We start from the raw sequence: 25,601 nt of genomic DNA, 5'->3' as shown, positions 1-25,601 counted from the left end.
TACAAGGAAGAAGCTGTTGTCTAGATTTTTTTTTTTACACTTTAGAGTTCATCGTTTCAGGGTAGAAAGGAAGAAACTGTTAAAAGAAAAATAAGTACACGTTTTCTCTTTCAAAGAAAAAAATAGGACAATGAGACTTACTAAGGAAGGGGTTGAATTTTATACCCTGGAAAGAGCTGGGGAAAAGCCAGTTTTCCCCAACGTGGGTCAAAATTATAAAGTGGAATGTGGCATTTTCATTTCACGGTAGCAATTCTGGAAGTTTATTTACACAGTAAGTTCCAAGCTGGAAGTGGACAGTCTCCAGTCTTCCTGTCAGTCTCTGTGGTTATGGGGTGTTCCCCGTCAGCCAAAGCAGCACCAAGTGCAGTGGGAATGAAGAGGACTCAGATAAAAAACTGCGACTCAGTATTCTTATTTTATTGGTTTATGGCTTGTGGGCAGCTGGCTGAGGCCAGGATCTCCAGAGGCCCTCTTTGTATTTCCCTCTCCCTCATCAGGTGCGCGTCCCATACCTGGAAGCAGTGTGTTGACCAGAGAGGAATAGGATCCAGTGGAATAGTAAGAAAATTCAGCTCTTCCCATTAACACTGGTATCATAGTCAACTGGCTTAGAACTGATAGGGAGGAAATGAACTTGTTCCCCACTGTCTAGCCCAAGAACCAGCCTGGGTACCCAAGTACTATTAGGAGCGGGGAATAAAGAGCAGGATAGGGGCAAAGGATGGCCTCCATCAAGGGGCTCTTGTGGTGAAGGGAATTAGGAAGCGCGGAGGCTGTCATCCTTTTTCCACGCAGCCTTGATACTGAATGCGATGCTGGTGGAGCCAGAAAGCCCTGTGTTCCTGACATTCTTAGTATAATATTAGTGCCACTGTGGGATGCCTTAGCCAAATAAATGAGGGAGACCTTAGAGACAGGGAGAAGGCAATGAAACTGCTCTGTATCATGTCAAGATCTTACTACCACTTACAGCTGAACAGGAAGAAATCCAGGCAGGGGGTATAGGGCATCAACTCTATACCTGTTGAATGCATCTTCAGGAGTCTGCTTTCAAGGATTAGATAGGAGAGGTCTCCTATCTATTCTTAGCACCTCAGCTACAAAGCTCTGGAGGAATAGGACTGGGGGAGGGGGTGAACAGGTAGCCAGGAAGACAAAGTGCAGCCCTGTTATATTTGCTCTATTCCGGCTGCTTTCCCATAGGGCACCTGGGGCTTCCAGGGTTGGGGGTGTTTCAGTGCTACCAGTCACGTGTAGAGTAGAGGGTTCAGGTAGGGACAGGGAATTAATAAGGTAGAAATTCATTTGTTAGATGGAACCTTTTAGTGGGCACTTTTCCTTTAAGAGAGTTAAAAAGAGCTTTTTGGCTAGAGAAGCCCTTCTTCCCATCGCACTTTTGGTCAGGCTGCAACCACAGAAAAGAAGACATTGGGAAGCAACACCCATCTTAGAAGATGGGATTCTATCTTGGAGATGCCGTCTAAAACTGGGACTGGCGAGCGGTCATGTTCTGGCTTGCCTCGCTTTGATCCCAGCTTCCCTGTCTTTGCACTCCCTCTCCTTCTCCTCGTCCAGCCACCCCCATTTGTACAAATTATTTGTACAAATTATTTTTAAATTATTTTTTAATTCAAGAGACAGTCTTTGCACCAATGTTATAGGCTTGTCTGTACAGTCCCTATCTCTAAAGCAAACAGCAAACGGTGCGTCCGTTCCCGCTGACTGTGGCCAGCAGGGAAACAAGATTGGCCCTTTCTCTGCTAGGGTACTGCAGAGGCACACACTGCGGTCACCTTACTTCTGGAACTAAGAAAAGAAGAATACTTTGGGTTGGAGAATCTAAAGGGATGGTGGACAAAGGTTCAGGGCTGAAGTTTCAAGCAGCAGAATTTCCCAACTCAAGTTTGAGGTGACCAAGAGTATTCCTGCCATCAGAGCACTTCTTTCTTCCCTCTCCTGGTTCCTACAGGTGCAGTCCCTGCAACCCACCTTGCCAGCTTTTCCTTTTCTGTCAAGGCAGAGGCATTTGTGGGTGGGTGAGGGTCTTGAGGTGCTCTGGCCACAGGTGCCATCTGTGTCTCCTCCTTGTGACCAGAGCGAACCACCAGATGTGGTCCAGGGGGATCTCTTCTGCCCGTGGGCCTCCTCACTTCAGCAGGGAGATGTCATCAGCAAAGTCATCATGCTGATGGCGCAGGCAGCGGAGGCAGCGCCACTGACACACCATGAGGCAGAGGGGCAGCATGAAGAGGGCGCAGATGGCAGCCATGACATAGGCTATGGTCATGAGGGTCGATTCATCTGTCTGTGGGATGTTGTAGCCACAGTCTTCCATGTCCAGGGTGACAAAAGGACCTTCTACCGCTGCTGTCCTGAACTCATCGTGCACTGGAGAAAGGGCAGATGTGAGTCACAGAGCAGTTTGGATTACACACCCAAAAGAACTTCCCGGGACAGGCCTTGAAACCAGCCCTTGAGGAGGCCGTAGAATCTCCCTCCTGGGAGATATTTAGGAGCAGGACAGAAAGCCGTTGCTAGGTGGAGGCATGGCTCTCCTCCCAGGTAACTGGGGACAACAACCCTTTCCTGTCTACCTGTGCAATAGGAATGATACCTAAAGTCAGTCATTCTAAGTGGACCAAAGAGCCAGCCCTACATATACCTAGTAAACTCACCTGCTCCTGCTGAAATTCAGTTGCAAGACCCTGCCAGTAGCATTCAACCTCGGCATACGGCAGCTGACAGGGTCACTATAGGCCCAGCCTGCCACCCTTGGATCTAGAGCTTCCCAAGGTGCCGAGGCAGCTCTTGCTGTTCTGGGTCTCCAACAAAGGCTGCCAGTCCAGGCAGGGGTCAGCACGCCAGGCGATACAAAAAAAGCACAAGCACCAACACTAGCTTTTACACAATACGTGGACTCTGGCTTGAGGCAACTGTTACTCCCTCCCAGACTGACAGGGGCCCGGGTACCCTCACTGCTGGACAGGGAGAACGTGGATAGACTGACCCCACACCCTCGTCCCTGGCGCTCTCACCATGGCAAGCGCTGACAGCAAAGCCAAGTCGTTTCCGGGCCCGATCAAAGACAACGTAGAAGCCCTCCATGATAACAGCTCCCATGACAGTGCCCGTAGATGACTGTGAGATGGCGAACTTGTAACAGTCGTCTTGGGACGTGGCCACATCTTCCACTGGCCGCAGGTATTGCTAAGGATAAGCAATCAAAGAGTGAGAGTATGTCTTCCTCCATCCTTCACCCCATCTCTGCCTTCTTGGTATCGATGCCCTTAGGCTGCTCTTCCCTTTGCCAGCCCTGTGCTCCGAGAGGCTGGTTTTTCCCAGAGCCCTTTATCGCTGGATCCTCATCTATTTTGTCTTCCAAGTTCTAGGAAGCCATGCCTGCTCACTCTTTCTCAATATATCCTTTGTTCTCGTCCTGGGATCCCAGTGATTCAGGCCAGGGACATACCTGTGGAAGGATGGTGATTCGGAAGGACTGATTGGTGACCTCACCCATTAGGTAGAGTGAGATGACCGGGAAAATGTTCCACGGGGTGGTGCCTGCTTGCCAGCACACCAGCTGCTCCCCGAGCCAGAAACCGTCTGGGAACTTCTCCGTCTGTGTTGATGAGAAAAGGATAAAGATGAGGAAATGGCCTCTTTCACCATCTGGCCTCTCCCATTTTCAGATAACACTGGGCCCTTTACTTGCTTTTCCGTGAAATATCCAAACTGGGGAAAGGTCAGCCGAAACCCAAGGATTAGAGGAAGAGAGCAAGAGAGTAAGGCCAAAACTTTGGGCTGGGGGATTGTGTGCTGAGCAAGCTGAGGCCCATAGCAGAGAGCCATTTTGTAAGAGCTCTTAGAGGGATCTAAGGGTAGACATCTTGGCTCCTGTGGAGGAACGTGCCTCTCACAGACTTCCTGTGACACTCTGTCACCTCTTGTACCCCTGTCCTTAGTCCCACTGACCGAGGAGGCTGCCTTGATGGATTTGACAGCAGCTTCAAACACTTTCTTGGGCAAACGAAGGTTGGTGGTGCCGCTGTCAACGATGCTCTTGTCATAGTTGTACTAAGAGGGAGAAGAGAGGGTTAGAACATCAAAAGCCTTTTTGAGGCCAGGCTTTGGCCAGAATTGGAGGGGTGAGGCTGACTGCTTGGGGTCCTTCCTGGGTTGGCATCCTGGCTTTGCCACTTCTTAGGTGGATCTCCTTGGGCAAGTTACTTAACATCTGTGCCTCAGTTTCCTCATCTGTAAAATGAGGATAATAATAGTACCTACCTCAAAGAGTTATTATAAGCATTAAATGAATTAATATATTTGAAGTGCTTAGAATTGTGCCCTGCACATAGGAAGCATTCAATAAATGTTAACTCTTATTATCTTGGGTGGGTAGACATTCTCTAAATCTTGAAAATAAAAATACCTTGTATAATGCTTTTAACTTTTCATAATACGTTTGTATCTGTTCTAATTTAACACACATGAAGAATCTAGGTAAGGAACACCCAAATAGTTTAACTGCCATTTATTGGGTCTTGCTGTGTGTCAAGCACTGGGATAAACACTTTATTCACTTTCTCTATTTTCACCACAGTCTTTGGAAAAGCTGTTTTTACTTCTGTTTTGCAGGTGAGGAAACTGAAACACAAAATAGTAACTTGCCTGAGGACACATAGCTAGAGCAGAGCTAGAAACCCAGATCTTTCTTACTCCGAAGCCAGACTCTTCTACTACGTCATGTCACACTGCCTCGCGGATGACTTGCCCAAGGTCATAAAGCAAGGCAGTGACTGGAGTCCAGATGTGCTTTTTTCCATACCAGACCATATGCGACGCAGCCTCTGGGAAAGTGCTAAGCCAGTCCCCAGCCCCAAACCTCAGGTCCCGCTATGTGACCATTAAGCTCCTTGCTGTTCCATGCTCAGCCCCCAACCCTCCTGCAGGTCCTGCACCTCAACCTCATCCTCCCAGCCTCATAACTCGGGGTCTGGCCTCACACGATGTTGCCTCCCCCTTGCCTCTCCCTGCTTCCCCCAGGTTTTATTACCTCCTTGCAGTCCATTTTCAGATCCTGTCCATTGATCTCCACCCGCACAATGATCACCTCATAATACCATTCCCGCCGGATGGGTGTGTACCAGAGGCTGCCCATGTACAGCGAGTGGTCGATACCCCCGATGATCTAGGGAGAAAAAGAGCCAGTACCCGTGTGCCAACACAGAAGGACAACAAGTCACCCAGAGGGCAAGCAATAGGATCCGTCATTTCTGGGGTGGCAAGGCACTCTACACATCGCCTTTCTCATCTGCCTGCTTCTAATCAAACCACGCCCTAAAGCGATTGATACTTTCTTAAATGTGTTAAGGATGTGTTCAGGGGAAAAGGCTTTCCAGGATTTTTAATTGTTTCAGAATCACACAGCCCTTGATATAAAGTTATTTAAACCTAAACTGGCATAATAAATGTTGAGTGGATGATAATTTGCTTCTATTGTAAGTTTTATTTTCTCTGCTTGTTGGAGATAGAGAACCATTCACCAGTTGTCCTAAATGAATTAATAAATAGACTTTTAAACTCCTTACATCTCTGCCTTCTGATCATCAGACTGAATAGTCTTGATTTGAGAGGCCTTATTTTCATTTCCTTTGAAATTTTCCTAATCATCTGTCATCCTTTCCAAGTTTACCATAGGAGCCTCAAGTCCTTTCTGGAATAATGCAAGGAAGAAAAGGGTAGAAAAAGAAAAATGGAGGTGGGGAACATAAAGAGGTTTCTCTTGATTCTCAGTAGTGGAGCCCAAGGCTGTGGTGTAGCCTCAAGAGGGTAGGGAGGCAGCAGGTACTCATGTCTCTGCCCAGTGCCAGGACCTCCCCTCTCCCAGGGCCTACTCACCATGCTCCCTCCAACTGAGGCCAGCACTTCCGACTGGTTGAGGGGGAAGCCAGCACCACAGAGCTGCAGGGAGAAGAGATTGGGCACGTGGGTCTGCTTTACCAACGAGTCGAAGAATGGCTCCAGAGAGTCGTCAGGCTGTGACAGAGAGAGACAAGGAGTGAGTCCTCACACAGAGGGCCCTAATGGAAAGAGGAATGGGAGGGCAAAAGCAAAACTTGGGGGATGTTCCTTGGGAAAGACCATCCTGAGGGACTGAGATTTGGTGGAGAGAGGGACAGCAAGACACACTGGCAATGCAAACAGGAAAGATCTGTAGGATCGTTGATCCCCATCTGCTTAACCTGTTTCAGAGTTACGGGGGCCTCTCTTATTCTTAAAGAGCTTAGCGTCAATAGAAAAGATAGCCTGTTCCTCTACCTGTCACCATAGTTCTGCCCTCTGTAGGGATGAAATTCAGACTGCCACCCTATCCCCCTGCAAAGTAATTCTTTAAACTGATTTGTTTCCCTCCCTTATTCAGTTCCCTCCCCTTCTCTCCCGCAACGCCGTCCCCGTGTAGCATGCAGTGTGCAATGTGCAGGCAGAGTGTCTAGGGCTAGGCCTTGTTCCTCTCACCCTGGCGATCTCAGCGTAGGCCAGCCCCAGGATGCCCTCCCAGTTGGAGCCATTGATGAAGAACTTGTCTGATTCAGTGATGGCAGCGATGTTGGCACGCACGGTGACGTTGGGGCCGTGGGGGATGCTCACCAGGTCGGTGCCCAGCTCCCCCTCCCACTTGCCCTGGGTGTAGGGCACATACACGCCCTTCCGGAGGTCCCGGTATGTACTGGACCTGTGCAAAGCAGGCAGAGATCTGTTGGGTGCGTAACCACAGCTGGTACAGGGAGCCAGCATCTAACCTACTCCCAGACGCCTAATCTCATCTCGGTCATCTACATGAGACAAGATGCTGTCAGGCTGCTCAACAGAACATCCGTAGATCCTTCACCGGGAACAGAATAAGTGACCTTGCAGACAGACATGGGGAGCCGTCTCTGGGGCTCGCTCTCCTGTGTCCATAGCTCGTATTCCTAGATCTGGAGCTCAGGCCCTGGAAGAACAAGTCTAGGCTTTGTGTATTGTGACTTCTGCTGCCGAAGGGACAGCTAGCGGGCATCTCCCACCCCCCGCCCCCCGACCTTATCACGCTCTTAAAGAAAAGGAGCCATTGACTCTTGCTGCCTTGGGACCCAGTGGTACCATCTGAGCGAGAAAGTACCACTCTGAGAAAGTACCAAGTGGGTGAGTGTGGAACCTCTTCAGCAGATTCTTCCAAGGAAGGAGTTTGCACGAGCAGCTCAGCGGGGCGAGCGGGCAGGACACACCACTCGGATGAAACATGTTCAGCACCATGTGTCACCCCCATCTGTGTGGAATCACGCCTCTGACCAGGGCTGGTGTGTGTGATGGGGGCAGTGACGGGACACAGACAAGGAGCTGGAATGAATTCCCTTTCTTGGACCCTGGCCACGCCCCCTTCCCTGACTGCTTTCTTTAGATAGGGAAGTTAAAGGGCAAGGGGCCTAAGAAGGCGGCTTTGGCATTTGCCTAGAAGTCCAAGAATGGGGTGTCAGTCTTGACTCACATGTTTTCACACACAGATACGCCTCAGACATGAGATGGCCTCTCGCCACTTCCTGCTTTTCTGTTAAAGGGGCTCCCAGATCATCCCTCACTGCCTCTGTTACCTTAAAAACCCACTTCCACCCTCCCTCCCACCTGTTAGCTAAGTCCAGCTGCTGGAACTCCCGGGGGGCAGGGAGTTTAGCTTTCAGTCTCTGCTATCAGGCCAGGCATTGGGGCCGTGGAAGGCTCTTCCTTCCCTTCCTTGAACCGTACAAAGCCACCGAGAGTAGCCCCCAGGCGAGGACACAGCGAAGGGAGCTGGCACTGCAGCCTGCTCAGCCTAGACTTAGGTGGTGGTGTCAGAAAACCAGAGCCACTGGGGGGTGTGGGTTGGAGTCCCCGGGCCTCCCAATTCAGGCAGAGAGAAGGAGACCTCAAGATTGCACTGGGAGCTTTGGGGCTGCTCTCCTTCCTGCTTTCCCTCCCCCAGGAAGCTGCCCTATCTCGGAACTGAAGCACTTCCTGGCTGCCCCTCAACTTACCCTTCCCATAGTTTTCCTCCTCAACCCTCCAGCCCCTCCACTCTTCTCTTCTGGTCACTGTTGCCTTCTTTTCCCTCCCTCCTCCCCAGCAGGAAGAAAGGCTCTGTGGAGCTGGTCCTTCTCCCTGCAGCCCTCCCCCAACCCTCCTTTGCCCTGGATCCTTGGGAAGAGCCTTCCCCCTTGCTCTCCCCGCACTCACAGCTGCCTCTGGTAGTAGCGGTGCAGGAAAGGGTGGGGGGCGGCCCCCACTGCGAAGTTACTGCTGCCTGTGTCCACCAGGATGTTGAGCTGTCAGAGAAAAGGGAGAGAAAGATGTTAGGACAGGAGGCCTGGACTCACTCCCTTCATTGTCCTGTCCCCTCCCCATCCTGCGGCTACATGGTCTTCCTCTGGAGTGTCCAGGGTGAAGCTTCCAGATGCAGGACTGGACAGCCTAGCCCTCCTAGTACCACGACCACAGACAGAACATGGGGTCCTGTGACGCCCTCAGCATGGCCTCAGAAACCTTGTGTCTGCTTTTGTCTTGTCTGCAGAATTGGAACATTTTCTATGTCATCAGAGCCATATAACTGGTGTGTGTGTGTGTGTGTGTGTGTGTGTGTGTTTCCATTCCTATTTCTCTCTACCTGCAGATGCCCTTCCTCACTCTGTACTGGCCCAGTCTGTCTGCAGAGCTTGCCCCTTCCCCTCCTCTCTGGTTCTCCTGGGAAGCACATCACCAGCAGGCAGCCTGGCTCATCCCCCTCCAGCTCAGAGACGAGCTATTCTAGGAGCTGGCACTGACCAGGGGCGCTGTGGGGACCACAATGGCATGTTGAGGCCCACTTGTTTTCTGACCCTGGCTGCCAGAATGTGGCTCCCCATGAAGGGCCCCCCTTCTGTCTCAGAGGTGACACAGACCTACGAGTCCCACTGTCAGAAATAGTGGGACTATAGCCAGGAGCCCCGTATGAGGTCCTGGTGAAAAGCCATCTCCTCGGGGCCCTGGTTTTGGCTCATTGAAGATGGACAGGTGTTGTCTTGCTGTTCCTTCTGTGCAGTTCCTTCTACGTCTCTTCTACCTTGTCCTCCTTCCTCCTGAGATGGCCTGACCCCTTCTCAGCCAGTCAGCCATTTTTTTGATGCCTCCTATATCCTCACAAGCAAAAAGGAAAGGCCCCTGTCCTCCAAAACACAGTAATCTGTAAAGTGAATCCTCTCTCTCTTTTTTTTTTAATAAATTTATTTATTTTTATTTATTTATTTTTGGCTATGTTGGGTCTTCGTTGCTGTGTGTAGGCTTTCTCTAGTTGTGGCAAGCGGGGGCTACTCTTCATTGCGGTGTGCAGGCTTTTCACTGCGGTGGCTTTTTTTATTGCAGAGCACAGGCTCTAGGTGCAGGGGCTTCAGTAGCTGTGGCTCACGGGCTCTTAAGAGTGCAGCCTCAGCAGTTGTGGCACACGGGCTTAGTTGCTCTACGGCATGTGGGATCTTCCCGGACCAGGGCTCGAACCCGTGTCCCCTGCATTGGCAGGTGGATTCTTAACCACTGCACCACCAGGGAAGCCCAAGTGAATCCTCTCTTGCCCACTTGTGTGTCCTTCACCTCAGCTTCTCCCCTGACCTCAGGACCCTCCATTTCTGCATCACCTCTCCTCAGTGCAGTGAAGTCAGCTGACCTCGACCTTGCTGCAGGCTCTGACCTTGTCACATAGGGCAGGTCACTGTGTTTCGTCCCCTCTGCCGGATCCTCCGGCTCCTTCCTGCTCTCAGTGGTCCTTGGTAGGTCTGCTGACCGCACCTCCCCCGGCGCCCGCTCAGGCTTCCTGGCCTCCCCATGGCCACTGTCCCCTAGCTCTCTGACCCTGCCTCCTCCCTCCTTCCCAGCCCCCATTCCTGGCCTGGCTCCCATTTCCCTCCCCGCCCTTCTGCCCCTACTTGTCCCCAGTGTCCCTCTCCCTGGTCTCTAAGCAGCCACCGGCCCCAGATGCTGTGCTTTCAGAGAATCAATAGAGCTAGAGGCACAGCAGTTCAGATTTCAATCAGCCAGGTTAATGATTACAAAGACTTCTTCACCCACCCACTCCCCAGAAGCCGCTCTCCCACCAGCCAAGACTCTGGTCTCTGCTCCACGGCTGGCCTCAGGCTTACAGGCGCCCCTGCTATCACTGGACCCCAAAGAAAGAGGGTCTCCTCCCCAGCGCTGGCGCCGGTGGCCGTAGGGGGGATGCCTGGAGTGTGTGTACCTGGCCGGCTCTAGGAGAATCCAACCACCTTTGACACTGGAATGGAGCTTTATCTGGGGGCTCAGCTGGGCTGGTCCAGGCCCCCTCCTCCCCACTCCTCTCTGTCCCGTATGGGAGGAGCCCTCTCTGCAGGCCACTCCCTCCCCAGCCCAGGGGCCCATCATTCCTGGTGCCCTTCCAGTTCCAGCCTTTCTTCTCACCTGAGGAAGTTCTCCCCACTCCGCCCCCAAGGGGGTCAGGCCCAGGGAGGAATGACCCCTCCCCTCCCATGGCCCTCTCTTTAAACCCCCAGCCCCAATACCAGGAATTCAGGCCACCACTGCTCTCTCTGCTGCCCCCTCTCCACCCTCCACGCACACAAAAAAGGGAAACCAAAATAAACAGTTGCCACTTCCTCCTGAGCAAACGTCCTTCTGTCTATTTGCCCTTTGCACTGTGATCCTGCTTCCGAGAGAAGTGATTTTGGTCCTGTCCTTCCAACATTTCTATCATGAGCCCCCGGGCAGCCTGAAGGAGGAGGGTTTGCGTGCGCCCAACCTTAGCAGACGCCCTCCCCTCTAATTTCACCCAGCGGGGGGCTGTCAGATGACCCCTCCCCCCCATCTCCCACAAGATCATTCCCACATGCCCCGTCCATCCTGCCTTTCTACAATCCCTCCTCCTGCCTAAGGCGGATCCACCCCTCATGCCACGCCCCCCCACCCCCAAATCTGGATTCTTCCTTTTGGCATTTACAAATGCTTGTCTCTTCATTAAAAAAAAAAAAAAAAATTCTTTAATCTCACATCCGCCTCCAGCTACCCTCTCTCTCCTCTCCCTTCACAACCAAAGTTCTCAGCCAAGCTGTCTTCATTTTTTCACCTCCTACTCATTCCTCAACCCATTCTCAAACTGAGTTTCGCCTCTATCCCTCCCTCCACTATAAAATAGCCCTTACTACAGTTACCAATGATTTCGTGTCACCAAATACAAAAGACAGTTTTCAAATCAATCCTCATCTTGCTTGACTTCTCTGGAGCATTCAACTCTGCCGACCCCTCCCTCCTTGAAACACTCTTCCCTGTCACCCTATCCCGTGCTTTCCTCCTACCTCTCTGATAGGATCTTCTGTCTACTTTGCAGCCTCACTTCTCAAGGCCTGGGCATTTGTCCTCTTCCCCTCCTGCTCTACTCCGTCCTTAGGCCATCTCATCCATGGCAGCGGCTACAATTACCACCTATGTCCTTATGCCTCCTGAGCTTTCAGCTCTAGCCCCTTCCTCCCCTTTGAACTGCCTCAAAGACACCTCGAATTCAGGATGTCCATGGCTGACCTTACCTGGTCCTGCCCATCTGTTTTTTCTTCACAGTTTCCCACATTAGTCACCATCCATCTGTTCCATAAGTCAGCAACTTCAGAGACATCCAAACACCTTCGTCTTCTTCACATCTCCATCCAAGGCATCAACGAGTCCTGCCCAATTAACCTTCTTAAAAGTCTCTGAATGTATTCATTTCTTGCCACCTCCTTTGCCACTCCTGGCCAAGCTATCATCATCTCATCCTGGAATATCACAATAGCTTTTCAACTGATCTTGGTACATCCACCGTTGACCTCTCCAACCTGTTTCTGCACTGTGGCTAGAATGATCTTTTCAAAGTGCAGATGTCACCATGTTACCCTCCCGTGTCAATGGCTTTCCTTTGCTATTATAATAAAGACTTAAAGCTTTAACATTTCCTATAGGGCCCTTCATGGTCCAGCCCTGCCTACATAGCCAGCCTAGCTTGTCCCATACTTCCCCAAGCCCTCTGCCCACCAGCCACACTGGCCTCATTTCAGGTCCTCCAATCAGCCATGGTCCTTCCCGCAAAGGCTGTTGGTCATTCACTCTGCCTGGACTATCCTCCTTTCCACTTGCAGTTTTGTCTACTCATCTCCTATCATCCTTCAGTCTGAGCTCAAAAGGGACTTCCTAGGGACCTCCCTGGTGGCGCAGTGGTTAAGAATCCACCTGGCAATGCAGGGGACACAGGTTTGAGCCCTGGTCCGGGAAGACCCCACATGACGTGGAGCAACTAAGCCTGTGCACCACAACTACTGAGCCTGTGCTCTAGAGCCTGCGAGCCACAACTGCTGAGCCCGCGTGCCACACTACTGAATCCTGCACACCTAGAGCCCGTGCTCCGCAGCAAGAGAAGCCACCGCAATGAGAAGCCCGCACACCGCAACAAAGAGTAGCCCCGACTCGCCGCAACTAGAGAAAGCCCGCGCACGGCAAGAGAAAGCTGCGTGCAACAATGAAGACCCAACGCAGCCAAAAAAAAAAGGGGGGGACTTCCTAAGGGAGAAAGACCAGGTCATATTCTCTGATTAAAATGCTTCCGTAGGACTTGCCACTATAATGTCATACTGAATCTCACCTCCCCTTGTATCTAATTTTTAAAAAAATCCCCATTGTGTCCCTACTGGGTATCACAGTGGCTGGCAATAAGTATTTCTTGAATTAATGAATGCTTAAAGGAAAAAGGGGAAAGAGCTAATTTACCCTATTTTCGGGGTGAGGGAGGGATCTCTCAGTGGCCCCCAAACTATGGGTGTTTTTAGATTATAGGTGTGGCTCTAGCTCAGACCTGCCTTCCTCTCACCAGGCCCCCTGGTTTGATACAGGCAGCCCAGAGTCCTGGAACCATCTTACTTCTTCCCCATCCCTTGGGGCCAGGCCAACTCAGAAGTCCCTGTAGAGCTTGCCTTTAGATGCCCAGAGGGCCGCAGCATGGGATCAGGGCTAGGTCAGTGCCAATCACTTAACAAACAAATATGCCCCTGGGGGCCTCTGAGGGATGGCAGCTTCACGGGAAGTGCTAACAAGCCCCACAGGGAAAGGCACACTTGCCCATTCCATCCTGCAGGCGAGGCTCCCCTGGAGGAGTCTGCAGCAATAGATCTTGGGCGATGAGACAGATGTGGAGCTGCTGAGTTCAGGGTAAGCTCTTTGTTCCCAAATCCCACCTGTCTTGGCCCCAGCTCTCACTAGCAGATGGGAGTTGCTTAGATTCTTCTGGATGAAAACAGCCTTCAGGAGTCATCTGTCCATTGGCCTGGAGATATGGGAGCTTGTTCCAGTTCCAAAAGATCTCTAGTTATTAAGATCCACAACCTTTCTTGGCAGCCTATGCTAGGGTCTTACCACTTTCGCACACCTCTGGGAAAGGGCTTTTTTTTTTTTTTCCTGCCGTGCGTCGCCGTGCAGCATGTGGGATCTTAGTTCCCCCACCAGGGACTGAACCTGTGCCCCTACATTGGAAGCTCGGAGCCTTAACCACTGGACCGCTGGGAAGTCCCTGGGAGGGGGCTTTAACTCTAATTTTTCCTGCTAAAGGAAAGTCTGTTTTCTTCTGTGTGGGCCTCAGAGTTTACAGGGGAAGAGCCCTTATATTCTTGTAGTATAAGCCTTTCTGCTGAAGCTGAGATGTAGGAGCCTTTCTTCCATTTCACAGAGGAGGAAACTGAGACCAAGGGTAAATAAAAACTTGACCCCTCTTACACATAAGCCACAAAGCTAGGACAAGAGCCCCTTGGCTCTGGCCAAGCCCCAAGTCTGCTCTTTCATCTCCTTGACCTTCCTGTCTCTCTCATTCTCTCTCATTTGGAAAGGAAATACATGGTAGATTGTTGCACTAATGAATCATACACCCAGTATCCATGCCCTGGTGTGATCCCCTCTGACATTGACGCTGGGCTTGGCCATGTGACTTGCTTTGACCAATGGGACATGAGCAAAGGAGGAAAGCAGAGGCTTGTTAAGTGCTTGTGCACTGGGGAGACTGGCCTCTTGGAATGCGGCCCTGAGCTTCTATGTGAGGAGGCTCAGTCTTGCCTCCTTGAGGATGAAAGACTTCATGGAGAAAGAGGTCCAGCAGGCCCAGCTTAGTCTGGCCCCCAGCTGACCCACCCGCTGAATGCAGCCACACAAGGAGCCCAGGTAAGATCTGTAGAATCACAGCCAGCCCACAGAATCCTGAGAGACAATGGCTCTCGTTTTAGTTTGTTACACTGCATCAGATAACTGCTATAAAACTACCTGAATTAAATCCTGAGATCCTTGACTTTGGGGCACCTACCCACCCATCGGTCAACTCCAAATACCATCTCTTATCACTTTTCCCCTCTCTCACCATCAAGTTTCTCAGTAGCACAATGATCTGTCACCTCTGCATATGCTGTTTCCTTTACTTGAAACGTTCTCTCCCTGTTTCATCTAACTTCTGTTCAATTTTCAAGTCGTGGTTTAAACATTCTTTCTCCCAAAGGTCTTGCCCTGATGCCCCAGCCCAGATTAGGTAGGTTCCTCCTCTCGTAGGTCCTCAAGAACACCTGTGCTTCTTTGCCTACCCTTTCATCCAACTTGAAATCATTTATCCAATGTCTGTCTGTCCTACACGCTATGAGCTCCACAAGGGTAGGGAGCACATTTCTGTGCTTATTATCTAATTCTTACCTAGCCCTCAGTAGGTGCTCCATAACAATTTTTTTTAACTGTAATTGCCTCATTTGCTGCAGGTCTCTGTGACTCTACAGAGTCTTGCTATTAGTTCTCAGCCCCAGGGTCCTTGCAGGGGTGATTTTCAATCGGGTACTGTGTATGGTGACAATGGCAATGGATGCCCACTGTACCCACGAAACTGAGTAGCCACCCAGGTTCTTAGAGCAGTTGGCGTGATTTCAGGACTCGCTGGTCCCGGAGTCCTCTGAGTTAGCTTCATCTGCTTCCCTAAGTGGACATTCCCAGACCTGAGCTTGCCCAAGGCTGAGAGATGGGGGCAAGGAAGGACATGAGGAAGCTCAAGTCAGCAGCTGGTCATGGCTGAGAGCCAGCGCAGCACAAAGCTCCTGCCTCGAACTGAGTCCAGCAACTGGGTCCCATCCAGGCTCCTCCCACCTTGACCAAAGCAGCTGACCCAACGGAAATGGACTCCTTTCTCAGACATATCCTCTGCTTCCACTTCGCTCTCCAGGCTGAAGCTGGCAATCAATACCTGGGAGCAAGTAGGCTCCCTGGTGCCACTTATCCCATCTTGGGCTGTTTTTTTAAAGGAATCCCAAGGTGGCTGGGTCATCCCAAACCTTATCTAGGGCACCCTTCCCCCTTTAGACAGGACGCTCCATTTCCCTCAGGCTCAAACCCAGCTCAACTAATATCTATCAGTGCTTCCTATTCAAATGAGATGATGATGTGAATGGTCAAGAAACTTATATGTCTGTTCTTAAAGGAAAGATCTAAGACAATGGTGTTCAAACTTTTTTTTTAAGCAGCAGAACCCTTTTCCAATCTCATGCAGGATCCCAGTGTACCAAAGGGAAAAAAGCAGAGATGCTCTGCTTTAGGGAGAGGTTTTCTTTCTTTGTCTCCATCCCCTCCTGTGGTGGCTCTCGAGGCATCTCTTTAGCACCTTCAGCCTCCACGGAACCCATCTGGGAAATCCTGCTTGGAGGGTATCACAGCCACTGCTACCTGCTTTTCATTGTCAGACAGTCCTTCCTGTTGTCTGACCTTGTCCCATCCACAGGTTACAGGGGCTGTAATATAGTCTCTGAGTCTGTGCTCAGGTGAGAATGAAGCTGATCTCTGGCATAAGCCCACTTTCCTCCATGGCACCTGGTTGTGCTCAGCACATAGGTCTGTTTGCTTGAGCCATTGGGAGATGCCAGGGTTCATGCCTTGTGCTATTTGGTGAAAACTCCACAGGCGCTGGAGTCGAACAATTGGTGGGGTTCACCAAACCTGAGAGGCCAACCAAGGAGACATCCAGCCTGTACCTAGTGGGGTTACAGTGGCCAGCAGACAGGGTAGCCACTGGGCCCATCCTGCCAGGGGACACTCAGGGCAGCTCTAGGACCAGGAAAATGGTGTTTCCTTTCCAGAACTCCCCACTGCCCAGGCCACCCAAGCGAGATGGCTCCCAGCAGACAGAGAAGTTAGTTGGCAGGTAGGAGGGCTTCCCTGAGAGATGTTTCTCTTCCTGGATTTTCAACCAAAATTTTTTCTTAGCTCTTTACTGGAGATACCCAAGAAGGGCTCTTGACCATCTACCTTAGTGAGGGGGCACGGTCTTTCTCAATGCCTCTCCCACTCCCAGCTGAATTCTTTCTTTCCAGACCTGGGGAGGAAGAGCAGGAGACAGGTGTGAAAGGACAGCCTAAGAGTCCCAGCAGAGGCCTACGTGCAACCCAAGCCCAACCCCAGTCTATAGGTTGCCTCCCAGTGCCTGAGGCCAAAACTGTCTTGACTGGGGCTGGGCTTCAGGGTCATCTAACTTGGAGGGTGATTCCTTGAGTTCAAAGGTTTTTGACCTTTTAAGTACCAGAACTCAATCAATCAGTCAATCAAACAAACCTGGAATTCCACTGTATAAAAACAACAAAAGCTGACCTATTCTGGGAGGGCCGAGATTTGGGGGCAGGTGGGACAGGGGAGGGCTTGGTGAGGGGAAAGGTGGAAGGTACAGTCATGCCTCTTAGCTTTCTCCTAACCTCTCCCTCACCCTTGAGGTCCCTTTACAGAACCCCACAGATCTCAGTTTGAGAACCATTCTAGGGAGGGGGTCAGGAAAACCACTTGGCGTCTTCATGGGTTTTGAGATCCTGAATCCTCACAGTTTTCTACTTCTCTGATCATTTTCTTTTGCTCCCTTGATCCCTAGTCTACATCCAATATTCTTTCCCTACTCATTTTCCTCTTCTCTCTCCATTCTCTCAAACAAGTTCATTTGCTAACTTGGCTTCCACAAGCACCTCTCTACAGGTGACCCCCGAGTCTACCTGTCCAGTCCCAACTTGTCTCTTGGCTTCCAGATCCCCATTCTCAGCTGGTTGCTGGATACATCCACAAGAATTGTCCACTGGCATCTCAGAGTCAACCAACATGTCCCAGACTTTGGAACGCTGGAAAGAACCAAGTATTTGGACTTAGAATCCAAAGACCAGGATTTGAACCCTAGCTCTGTTCTTCCCTAGCTGTGTAACTTTGGGCAAACCACTTAATACCTCTGAGCCTCAGTTTCCTCCTCCCCAAAACAGACAGGCTAATACCTTGCCCTTTGTAATTAAAGCAGAGTAATAAACATGGAATTTTGGTAAACTATATTGTGCTTTAAAAGCTTGCTCCTTCTGCCTTGTATCCTGATGCAAACACAGTCAGAGAAGTTCAAAGGAGGGAGACTTCTTCTCTTCCCTCTCACCCACCAGGGACAGGGAACACCTGGTTGACCTGTCAGGTGAATGCTGGCTCTCTGAAGACTTCTCCTCTTTTATATCTTCTTTCAGGCCCATGTGTCCTAATTGAAATCCTTGTCTCGGACTCTAGAACATCCAAGTTATCCTGCACCCTGGCGTAATTTTCCTAGAACCAAAATTCACTAGACCATTTCTCTGCTGCCCCCAGAATGAAACCCAGTGCCCACTCAGCCTCACAGCATCCCTATCACAGCTTCCAGCCTCTTAGCATAGTTCACGTCTCTCTTTACGAAGTTTTTTCTCCCCACTCTCCAAATAGCAAAGCTTTCGCATCTTTCTAGGCCATATTCAAATGCTACCTTTTCTAGCAAGCCTTTCCTAACACTCTGTCAGAAGTAGCTGCTTCTTTCTTTTTTTTTTTTTTTTTACTTTATTTATTTATTTATGGCTGTGTTGGGTCTTCGTTTCTGTGCGAGGGCTTTCTCTAGTTGTGGCAAGCGGGGGCCACTCTTCATCGCGGTGCGCAGGCCTCTCACTATCGCGGCCTCTCTTGCTGCGGAGCACAGGCTCCAGACGCCCAGGCTCAGTAGTTGTGGCTCACGGGCCTAGTTGCTCCGCGGCATGTGGGATCTTCCCAGACCAGGGCTCGAACCCGTGTCCCCTGCATTAGCAGGCAGATTCTCAACCACTGCGCCACCAGGGAAGCCCTGCTTCTTTCTTTATACTTCCAAGACTCACTGTTCTTCTATTTGTACCAAATGCACTTGGTCTTGTGTGGTATTTAGGCGTTTACATGTCTGTGTCTCACACCAAATCGTGAGCGCTGCAAGGGCTGAGACTATGATGTATTCTTCTCTTTTGTAAGTAGGTGCTCAGCAAATATTTGTTAAACTGAAAATTGACCATCACCAGATTTCAATCCTAACAATTAAATTATTGGCCTGTGTTTGGATGGTGATGCTCATACCATTATAATGAGATGACATCCTTTCATTTAAGCGAAGAGAATGAAAATGCTTTCTCCAAGATCTCCAGTTCTGTACTTACAGTGGCCCATCAACAGTTCTATTTAAAGGTCTTACACTTTATTTATTCATTTGCTCAACACTTTTCAGGTGCCTGTTCTGAGCCTGGCGCTGTCATAGATATTAGCCAAAGAGAAATAAAACACTGCAAAAATTCATTAATTAAAAAAGACATTGTCCTCAAGAGCTTGGTGTTTTATGAGGGAAACAAACACAAGAACAGTGACACGTGCTGATAAGTGTAGTAAGGAAGACGTGAGTAGGTGTCAGGAGAATGGAAGCGGGATCTCTGATAAACTCTCTCTTCTTCTCAAATAGGTGGTATGGAAGAGTAGGGAGGTCAAGGGTGAGACACGGTCTCAGCTTACTGACCTGCCAATTATTTAATTTTTCAGTCCCTATTTCTTCTGCTAGAAGCTACAAATGGTAAGACCTTTTTATATACTGCAGGAATTACTGTAAAGAACAAAATAGTCTATGTAGAATATATTTTAAACTTTTATAGGACTTCCCTGGTGGCGCAGTGGTTACAAATCCATCTGCCCATGTAGGGGACACGGGTTCAAGCCCTGGTCTGGGAAGATCCCACATGCCATGGAGCAACTAAGCCCATGCGCCACACCTACTGAGCCTGCGCTCTAGAGCCCGCGAGCCACAACTACTGAGCCCGTGTGCCACAACTACTGAAGCCCGCGCGCCTAGAGCCCGTGCTCTGCAACAAGAGAAGCCACCGCAATGAGAAGCCCGCGCACCACAACGAAGAGTAGCCCCCGCTCGCCACAACTAGAGAAAAGCCCGCGTGCAGCAGCAAAGACCCAACTCAGCCAAAAATAAATAAATGAATTAAAAAAAACTTTTATAAACTGTAACCATAAATACAAGGATATATTTGTACACCCATAGTCCTAAACCATCCCCTCCTGCCAACTTTCTCACAAATGGTCTTGTCATGTTCTAATTCATCCCAGATCGGAACCTTGAAATCATCTTTGACACCTTCCTCCTCACCCTTCGCACCAATGTCACCGAAACTTGCATCCCGGTCTTCCCTCCTTTTTCCACCTGATCACAGCCTCACTCTGTTCTTGTCATAGTGCTCCACACTTGGACCTTTGTGACAGAGCCTCCTGCTGCCTGCATCTCTCAGTTCCATTCTTTCTAAAATTCAGATGCCTCTTCCTAAAAGATTGCTTTCTTTGACATTCCCCTGCACAAATAAATTCAATTTCCCCCTTATGTCTGCAGACCAAAGTCCAAACCTTATGGCTTGACATTTAAGGCTTTTGGCCACGTGGTTCTATCTTATTTACCCAAACCTGTAACATTAGCTGGCCTGGGTTTCTCACTGTCTCCTGAACGAACATGCATAAGCCCAAACACACATAACTCATTCTCTCATTCACTGTGTCCTCGCTTGGTCTCAGGGGATAGGGTGGGAAGGAGTGGACACACAAATGAAGTGCAATCAGTTCGGGAGGACCTTTCTGCACTGAGAATGGTCTCGACCCTCCTATCTATCCTTCGAGACCATGCTCACAGCACATCTTCACGAGGCCTTGCCTGATTTTACCTCCTCCAGAACACCTATAGGGACTTCCCTGGTGGTCCAGTGGTTAGGACTCCGCACTTCTGCTGCAGGGGGCTCCAGTTCGATGCCTGTTTGGGGAACTAAGATGCTGCATGCCGTGCAGCCAAAAAAATAAATAAATAAAAATAAATTGAAGAAAAGAACCCCTCCCTCAAAAGAATATAGATGGAAAAAATTAAAAAAAAAAAAAAAAAGAACACCTGTAGCACTCACTCACGGTATTGCTGTAAATCCATGCTTTCCAAACTTGAGACACAGCCCCCGAGGTTCTGACCTAGTAGGTGTGGGGAGGGGCCAGAGAATTTACATTTCTAACTGTCTCTGATGACAAGGGTCTGGGGTCCTCACTTTGAGTACAACTGCTGCAGATTACTTTGTACAAGCACTTATACTTTCACTTCCACACTAAGCTCTTGAGGTAGAAAATATATTTTCTGTCTCTTTGTGGATCAGTCCCCCAAAACCAACAATGAATTGCCTGGCATGTAGAAAGTGCTCCCCAAGTTTCACTGTTGCTCGTTTACAGTACTGTGCCTTTCACGTTCTCATTTGGTGCTTATAACAACCCCACTGGGTCGGGAGAAAGGGCATCCTTCTCGCAGACTGCGGGAGGCAGAATCAAGTCACCATAGAGCACAGACTGCCTGGCGTTGGCTCGGGTATGGAGCCGTAAGCCAACTCATAGTGTTGCTCTAACTGTAGTCTCCTTGCCACTGGCTCCTTGGACTGGTGCTGAACTTGAAGCCCACTTTTCCCTTCTCCTAGGAAGGAGCGGGAAGGAACTGACATTTATTGGGCAATTACTCTCTGCCAGTTTCTGGGCTGGGGGATGTACATATTATCTCAGGGGTCCAGGGAAGTACAGTAATGGGATCCCCCATTTACATGTTTTACGTGTAAAACATGGAGGCTCAGAACACGCAAGTTTTTATGCTTCCTTGCAGAGCAGAGGCAGGAGTGGCCAGACAAGTTAGGAGAAAGTGATTTCACATTTACTGGAGGTCAAGTGTGTGTCCAGGTGCATTGTTCTAGGTGCTTTCACCTACCTAGTCTCCATTAATCCTCACAATCACCTTCCAAAGGAGCTCTCATTGCACCCATTTTTAAAGACACGGCAGCAGCCTCAGAGAGGTTATATAATTTTCCCAAGGCCACACAGCTGGGAAAAGGGAAAGCTGTGGGTTGTGGAGCTGGAATTCCTGCTCTCTCTGACCCCAAAGCCCTTGTTGGTCCCATAGCCCCGTCCTGTGTCCATGTCACAGGGTCTATGCACAATTTTCATGGTGCATCGGTAGCAGAAACGGGACTAGGAATCAGGTCCACACAGCCTCCTTCTCCCTGACAACAGCTGGCATCCTGTTGGCTCAGGCTGCTAGAGGCCTGGATTCAGGCTCTGTCCTTACACTGATTCAAGACTGTTTATAGTACATAGGCAAGAGGAGGGGTAAGTGGGGAAGACCAGAGCCTTGGTTCAGCTGGGAGGTGGGAGGTAGGCCTGGGTGGCATGGACCTCGGAAGGCTTGCTTCCATCAGGTAATTGGGAAGCGGAGGCTTGTTTTTCCCCTAGATCCGGTGTGAGAGCTGTTTAGAAGTCCAGGAAGTGCGGTGGTTCCCTCTGCCCATAGACACACTCTCACCTTCACAGACCCTCCCAAGGACAAGCCTCCCAGACACAGATCAGGGGGAGGGGGGTGGCTCAGAGATGTGCAGGCTCAGATTCAAGGTGACACTCACCAGCACACACAGAGCCATCCTGCCACCCGTGCCCTGGCTCACCCACAGAGGTGGCAAATGCTCACAGAGGGCAGCCACAGCACCCCGCGGAGGGCTGCTCATGGCACACTCCCACCCGGCCAGAGGTACAGAGGGTGAAAACTCCAACCAGCCACCTTGAGTGTACCTTGGAGGATTGTCAGGAAGGATGGTGGGGGGGGGAGCTGGCAGGCAGTGTTTTCTCCGTCGCTGCCATCCCCCACCCCTGAGCACCTATCAACTCATGGAGGGAGTCTCATGCTTAGAAGGGGGCTCTGGCTCCTTTGCTCTATGCAGTTTATGATCTGTCCTTTCCCCAGGCTCAGTTCAGTTCCCTCTGGCCAGTACTTGGGAGGCATCAGGTGGGGGAGGGGCTGGAGTACAGGATGCAAAGCTGGGGAGGAAGTAGGGGCAGGGGAAGGCAAGAGTCAGCCCGGGGCTTCTGGATTAGAGTGGAGGTCACAAGGAACTCGGAAACCTTGCTTCGCTGTCCTGTGGCAGCTCAGACACGGGGAGAAAAGGGCCGGTCCAACTCATGCCAGGATTCCTTGGTCCTCAAGATGCTGGGAACCAATGGTCAGAACCCCAGATGCCAAGATTGGGTGACCAAGATCCAGAGCAGTGGGGTTGGGAGACTCAAGCTTGGTCTGGGCTGACACCTGTTCACAGCACCCCTGTCGTTTGGACTCTTCCCCAGGTCAGGCTCCCCCCACTGACAAGTTTCTCTTGCCCCAAATCCTTCCTGAGCCATGTGTGTGTGTAAGACTCAGAGAGAGGGGAGGGCAGACAGAAGCCTGTGAGGGGAAGGGAAGTGGGAATGGGGGCTTTGGGGCTGACTGCTGCCAGTATGATCCCAGAGGACAGGTTTGGGAGAGGGTCCCTCCAGCCCGCACCGTGCAGCCCATTTTAGCAGGAGCCGGCATGCTGCACCCCCAGCCTGTCTCCCCTCGGCTCGTGCAGGAGGGAGGGTAGGGCTGGCCCGGCAACCTTACCGTCTGTGGGGGGCTGCCCACGGTCATCTCCACGTAGTAGCCCTGACCGGACTTGCCCCTCAGGTTGTCCACCATCTCCACAAAGCTGCCCCTCCGGCTGGGCTCCTCGGGCTCCTCGTCGGTCTCCCGGGGCAGCCGCAGCCCCAGGGGGGCGCCCCCCAGCCCGCTTCGCAGGGGCAGCCGGATGCCAGGCTGGGAGCCGTGGGCAGGCAGCACCCCGGAGCCCATCCACAGCAGGAGCCAGGGCAGCGCTTGGGCCATGGTGGGCCCTGGCCTTGGGGCGCTCTGGGCTCACTCCAGCCCGCGACCGTCCCTGTGGCCTGACCCCAACTCTGGGTGCTGGAGGTGGCTTCTCAGGAGAGTGAGCGGTGAGGCATCAGGGCTCCAGCGCCTGCAGGCCCCTCGGCCAGCCCTGGGTCCAGGCTGTGGGGAGCGGGCAGGAGAGATCCACAGAGAGACAGGAGGGGAGGAGAAGGATCCGGAGCCTGGCTACATCTGGCCAGCGGTCCAACCTCAACAGAGGTCCGGGAGAGGCCGGCTCGGGCCCCCCGGGGGGCTGGGCAGGGCGGGCATGGCAGGTCGGAGGCTGCTTTCCTGGTCCTCCCGGCGGGGCGGCAGCAGGGGAAGGGCCAGGGGCTCCGGGCTCCTACGGCTGCGTTTGCTGCTCAGGCCACCATAATCCCGCTCCCAGCTCCCAGGCAGCCTGGGGAGACGGAAAGACTTGTGGCAGCGGCTGTCAAAGCCAAAGGGTTTTCGCTTTTCCCTGGGATCGCTGGGAAGTGTAGTCTTCCCATGGCAGGCAGCCCGGCTTCCGGGGTTGGTGAGGGGTCTGGGATGCCCTCTGCCGAGATGGAGTCCACCCTGCAGGACCCTGGCAGGATGGGAAGGGCCATCGGGATGGAGTGGTGGCAGACCTCTCTTGTTCCGTCAGCCTTTCATTGGGCATTTCTGGAGCACCCACTGTATGCCAGGCACTCTGCCAGGCCCTGGGGCTACAGAGAGAAATAAAATGCATATGCACCGCACAGAATGATGGGGAATTAAGGAGCAGGAATTTGGGGGACATCTGGGGGGTCTGGGAAGACTCAGCGGGAGGAGGTGGAATTTAATTTGAACCTTAAATTTGAACCTTAAAGAATGGGTGGAATTTCTACGAGCAGAGATTTGTGAAGCAAGAGTAAGGGGGGATAGAAGGGTATTCTACGCAGCCAAAGGAATAAGCGAGGGCAAAGGGGAAAGTGCAGGGGGCAGTCTGCCTTCACTGGAGCCTGCAATCTGCAGGCAGGTGAGAGCCAGTTGGGGCTTCTCTCAGCTGAATCCTTTTGTGCCTTTGGTGTTCTACCTGCCCTCACCTCCACCCCAGATTCTGTGAATCTTCAAGCCCCTCCAGATTTCTGTGCTGTCAGTGAGCTGCTGGTAAATGGCTGTTGTCAGCTTTAAAGTGTTATCACTCCAAGAAGTATCTTTATGTTAATAGGCAAGAGCTTAAAACGGAAAGCTTTAGAGCTAAAATAGCTTGAAGGAGAAAAGCCATATGATTATATCAACATATTCTTTATCAAATGTGGAAAGCTGTTGTTAAAATTCAGCAGTCCTTCTGATAAAAACCAAGCGGAGGGACTTCCCTGGTGGCGCAGGGGTTAAGATTCCGCCTGCCAATGCAGGGGACACGGGTTCGAGCCCTGGTCTGGGAAGATCCCAAGACCGCGGAGCAACTAAGCCCGCGAGCCACAGCTACTGAGCCCATGTGCCACAACTACTGAAGCCCGCGCGCCTAGAGCCCATGCTCCATAACAAGAGAAGCCACCGCAATGAGAAGCCCGCGCACCACAACGAAGAGTAGCCCCCGCTCGCTGCAACTAGAGAAAGCCCCGCCCGCAGCAAGAAGACCCAACGCAGCCAAAAATAAAACAAAAACAAAAACAAAAAAACCCACGAAAAACCAAGGGGAAACTTCTTAAACAAGATAACAGAAAATCATAGAAAACATAATAGTGACAGGCTAAAATTATTACCATTAAAGTCAGGCTTAGGAAAGAGAAGGTCAATATCACTACTCTTATCCCACATAGTTTAGATCAGTCTAGCTAACTCAATAAGATGAGAAAATGGAGCAAATATTAGAAAGCAAAGGATTATTATTTGCAGATTATATAATATGGATAGAAAAATCCTAACCAATAAGGTGATTAAACATAGGTTAAACAATAAAAATCAATAGATCAATATATGTATGGGAATTTTGTATATGATAAAGATGGTATTCATATTAGAGGGAAATAGATACATTTATTCAATAACTGTTGTTGGGACAACTGGCTACCTTTTGGGAGGAAAGAAAACTAAATCCCTAACTCATCTACAAATAAACTCCAGATAGGTCAAAGAGCTTAACATTAAAAATAAAACTACAGAAAAAAATAGCATATTTAAAAAATCTTATATTGAAGAAGTTCTAACAAAACTCAGAAGATTTTTTTTTTAACTTTACATTTTTTAAAAAAAGTATTTGTTTATTTATTTATTTATGGCTGTGTTGGGTCTTCGTTTCTGTGTTCACAAAGAATGTGAACAGGTATTTGACAGAAATTCAAATGGCCACTAAATATATGAAAAAAGTTCAACTTCATTAATAGTGAAAGAGGGACTTCCCTGGTGGTCCAGTGGCTGAGACCCCGCACTCCCAGTTCAGGGGGCCCAGGTTCTATCCCTGGTCGGGGAACTAGATCCCGTATGCTGCAACTAAAAGATC

General features: G+C 50.6%; 1 protein-coding gene across 1 annotated transcript; it reads right to left on the bottom strand.

The window, feature by feature from the left end:
- Window positions 1-399: 399 nt before the first annotated feature.
- BACE1 (beta-secretase 1) lies at window positions 400-23,565 on the bottom strand. The gene is made up of 9 exons (XM_061203612.1): window positions 22,850-23,565; window positions 8,251-8,339; window positions 6,520-6,736; window positions 5,902-6,039; window positions 5,057-5,191; window positions 3,976-4,077; window positions 3,473-3,622; window positions 3,039-3,210; window positions 400-2,391 (listed from the first exon to the last, which is right to left on the bottom strand). The coding sequence occupies exons 1-9, from the start codon at window positions 23,108-23,110 to the stop codon at window positions 2,150-2,152; spliced, it is 1,506 nt and encodes a 501-aa protein (XP_061059595.1). The 5' UTR covers window positions 23,111-23,565; the 3' UTR covers window positions 400-2,149.
- Between the last annotated feature and the right edge of the window lie 2,036 nt (window positions 23,566-25,601).

Source organism: Eubalaena glacialis, chromosome 10 (genome assembly GCF_028564815.1).
Source record: "Eubalaena glacialis isolate mEubGla1 chromosome 10, mEubGla1.1.hap2.+ XY, whole genome shotgun sequence".
In the NCBI taxonomy this organism is placed as follows: Eukaryota; Metazoa; Chordata; class Mammalia; order Artiodactyla; family Balaenidae; genus Eubalaena; species Eubalaena glacialis.
This window is presented reverse-complemented; position numbering and strand designations above follow the sequence as displayed.